Consider the following 1,871-nt stretch of genomic DNA (forward strand, 5'->3'; position numbering starts at 1 on the left):
ATATATTATTGTCTGTAAAAAAATGGTATTTAAATATTTGTGAATAATATCAGATTCTATTTATTTAGTATCATGTTGTTACTTTATTTCTTATACTTTATATGATTTTTATTTCTGTGTTTTAGACTGGTTTTACATTCCTTTCAAAACATCTTATCCATCATTGTTTTGTACATTATATTTGCCCATTCTTTTTATTTCTTCTATTCAGTTAGATGTAATTCTGACTGAAAGTCTGATTTTAATTGCTTTAAAGAGCCGAACACACTTGCAGAAATGCAGCATGCCTGCTACGTGCATTTTGAATGAGCCTGGTAGTGATATTTGCGTATAACAGATGCACCGCCTCCCTCCCATTGGACGATGCCTGCGTGAGGGCGTGGCAAGAAAAGATGAGAGTTGAAAATCCATGCCCTTACTGGGAAGATATGGAGCGCCATGGACACAGTCTACGCGAGTCTAGAAGGCATCTCAAACTAAAGAGATAAATATTTCTCTCATCAGAAAACGACTGGTTTGAGAATCTGAGCGGAGAGAACGGGCGGCCCGGTTGAGGATGGAGTGTGCATTTGACGCACAGAATCTGATCTCCATTTCTTTGAGGAAAATCCAGAGCTCCAGGACGCAGAGAGGAGGCATCAAGCTTCACAAGAACTTGCTGGTAACGTACGTCCTGAGAAACGCCAGGCAGTTATACATGAGCAAAACCTCGTCGCAGACGCAGAGGACGCCTCCATACGAGGATGTGGCCGTGGTCCGCGAAAGGCAAGAATACCTCGAATTAACGGGCAGCTTCACGGAGTTGGCTGATGACTTCTATTGCAACTTTAACGGGGTTGAGTCGGGCACTTGGCACTGCGGAGCGCACCAATCCAGCGGCCAGCCTGCAGTGGTGGCGCACCAAGACGCACCAGCCTGCGCTATGGTTTCACCAAGTGACCCTGACCTCATGGTTTCGGAAGCCTGTTGGAGCTGTTCAGACAAACCTTCCTGGGAGTTGATTGTCCCGAATTCTCAGGCTAACCAAAAGACTGTCCTGGACCTGGACACCCATGTGGTGACAACCGTCACCAACGGATACTTCCATTCAGACTGTTGCGCGCAGCCCAAACAGCCGCAGGGCGCACTGGGCGTCACTAAAAAGCGAAAGATGGACACAAGTTACTACATTATTGATCCAGAATTTTATTTGCCGGACTTTGGAGCGGTGCCATGCAAACGGATGAGAAGTGATGAGGATTTACACTCAGACTCGGACCAGCTGGACAGCGCAAACATCTCCAATCTGATCTCGGTGCTGGGATCAGGTGGACTCTCAGAGTTTGTGAGTTGGCAGCAAACGGACCTTGAGCAAATATTCGCCACTCAAACAATTTGTTTAAGACACACACTGTTGACAGGCAGTGGTTGGACCAGAGCAATCGAAGCGTTTTGATTTGTATGACTGTATTTTTTATTGTATCTTTCACTTTGTTGCTTTGAAATAAATCACGACACGACTGCAGCTCTCACTCTCTTCTCTGTTATTGAAGAACATTGCTGAAATGTCGTTTCAGAGTGACACCTTGTCCATGCCTGAGGACTTTTGCACATTGTCTCTTTCTCGTGCCAACTCGTGTCATTAACGCACATGATAGAAACTGCGTGTGTTTTTCTTGTGATTCGTTTAGGGGGCTGGAGTCTGTGTTTGGTTTGTGTTTCTTGAGGAAATTCATCAACGCTGTTTCTCTTGAAAGATGTTGGACGAGCGCCATCAGGTGGCCAGCAAAGATCTGTACAGAATCATGCACCAGCTCAACGCAGAATCTCATTCTGTAAATGTACACCAGGGCCTGCTTTAATAAATAAATAAAATTATCATTATTAAAAAA

At 44.7% G+C, this 1,871-nt stretch overlaps 1 protein-coding gene across 1 annotated transcript; it reads left to right on the forward strand.

The window, feature by feature from the left end:
* Positions 1-232: 232 nt before the first annotated feature.
* On the forward strand, positions 233-1,871 carry LOC107374115 (immediate early response gene 5-like protein). The gene has a single exon (XM_015942268.2). It carries the CDS (start codon positions 557-559, stop codon positions 1,433-1,435), a length of 879 nt encoding a protein of 292 aa, XP_015797754.1. The 5' UTR covers positions 233-556; the 3' UTR covers positions 1,436-1,871.

This window comes from Nothobranchius furzeri, chromosome 17, assembly GCF_043380555.1.
Source record: "Nothobranchius furzeri strain GRZ-AD chromosome 17, NfurGRZ-RIMD1, whole genome shotgun sequence".
In the NCBI taxonomy this organism is placed as follows: Eukaryota; Metazoa; Chordata; class Actinopteri; order Cyprinodontiformes; family Nothobranchiidae; genus Nothobranchius; species Nothobranchius furzeri.

Excerpts from the sequence above, each read along its gene's own strand:
- LOC107374115 (XM_015942268.2), top strand. The coding sequence starts at position 557 with ATGGAGTGTGCATTTGACGCACAGAATCTGATCTCCATTTCTTTGAGG.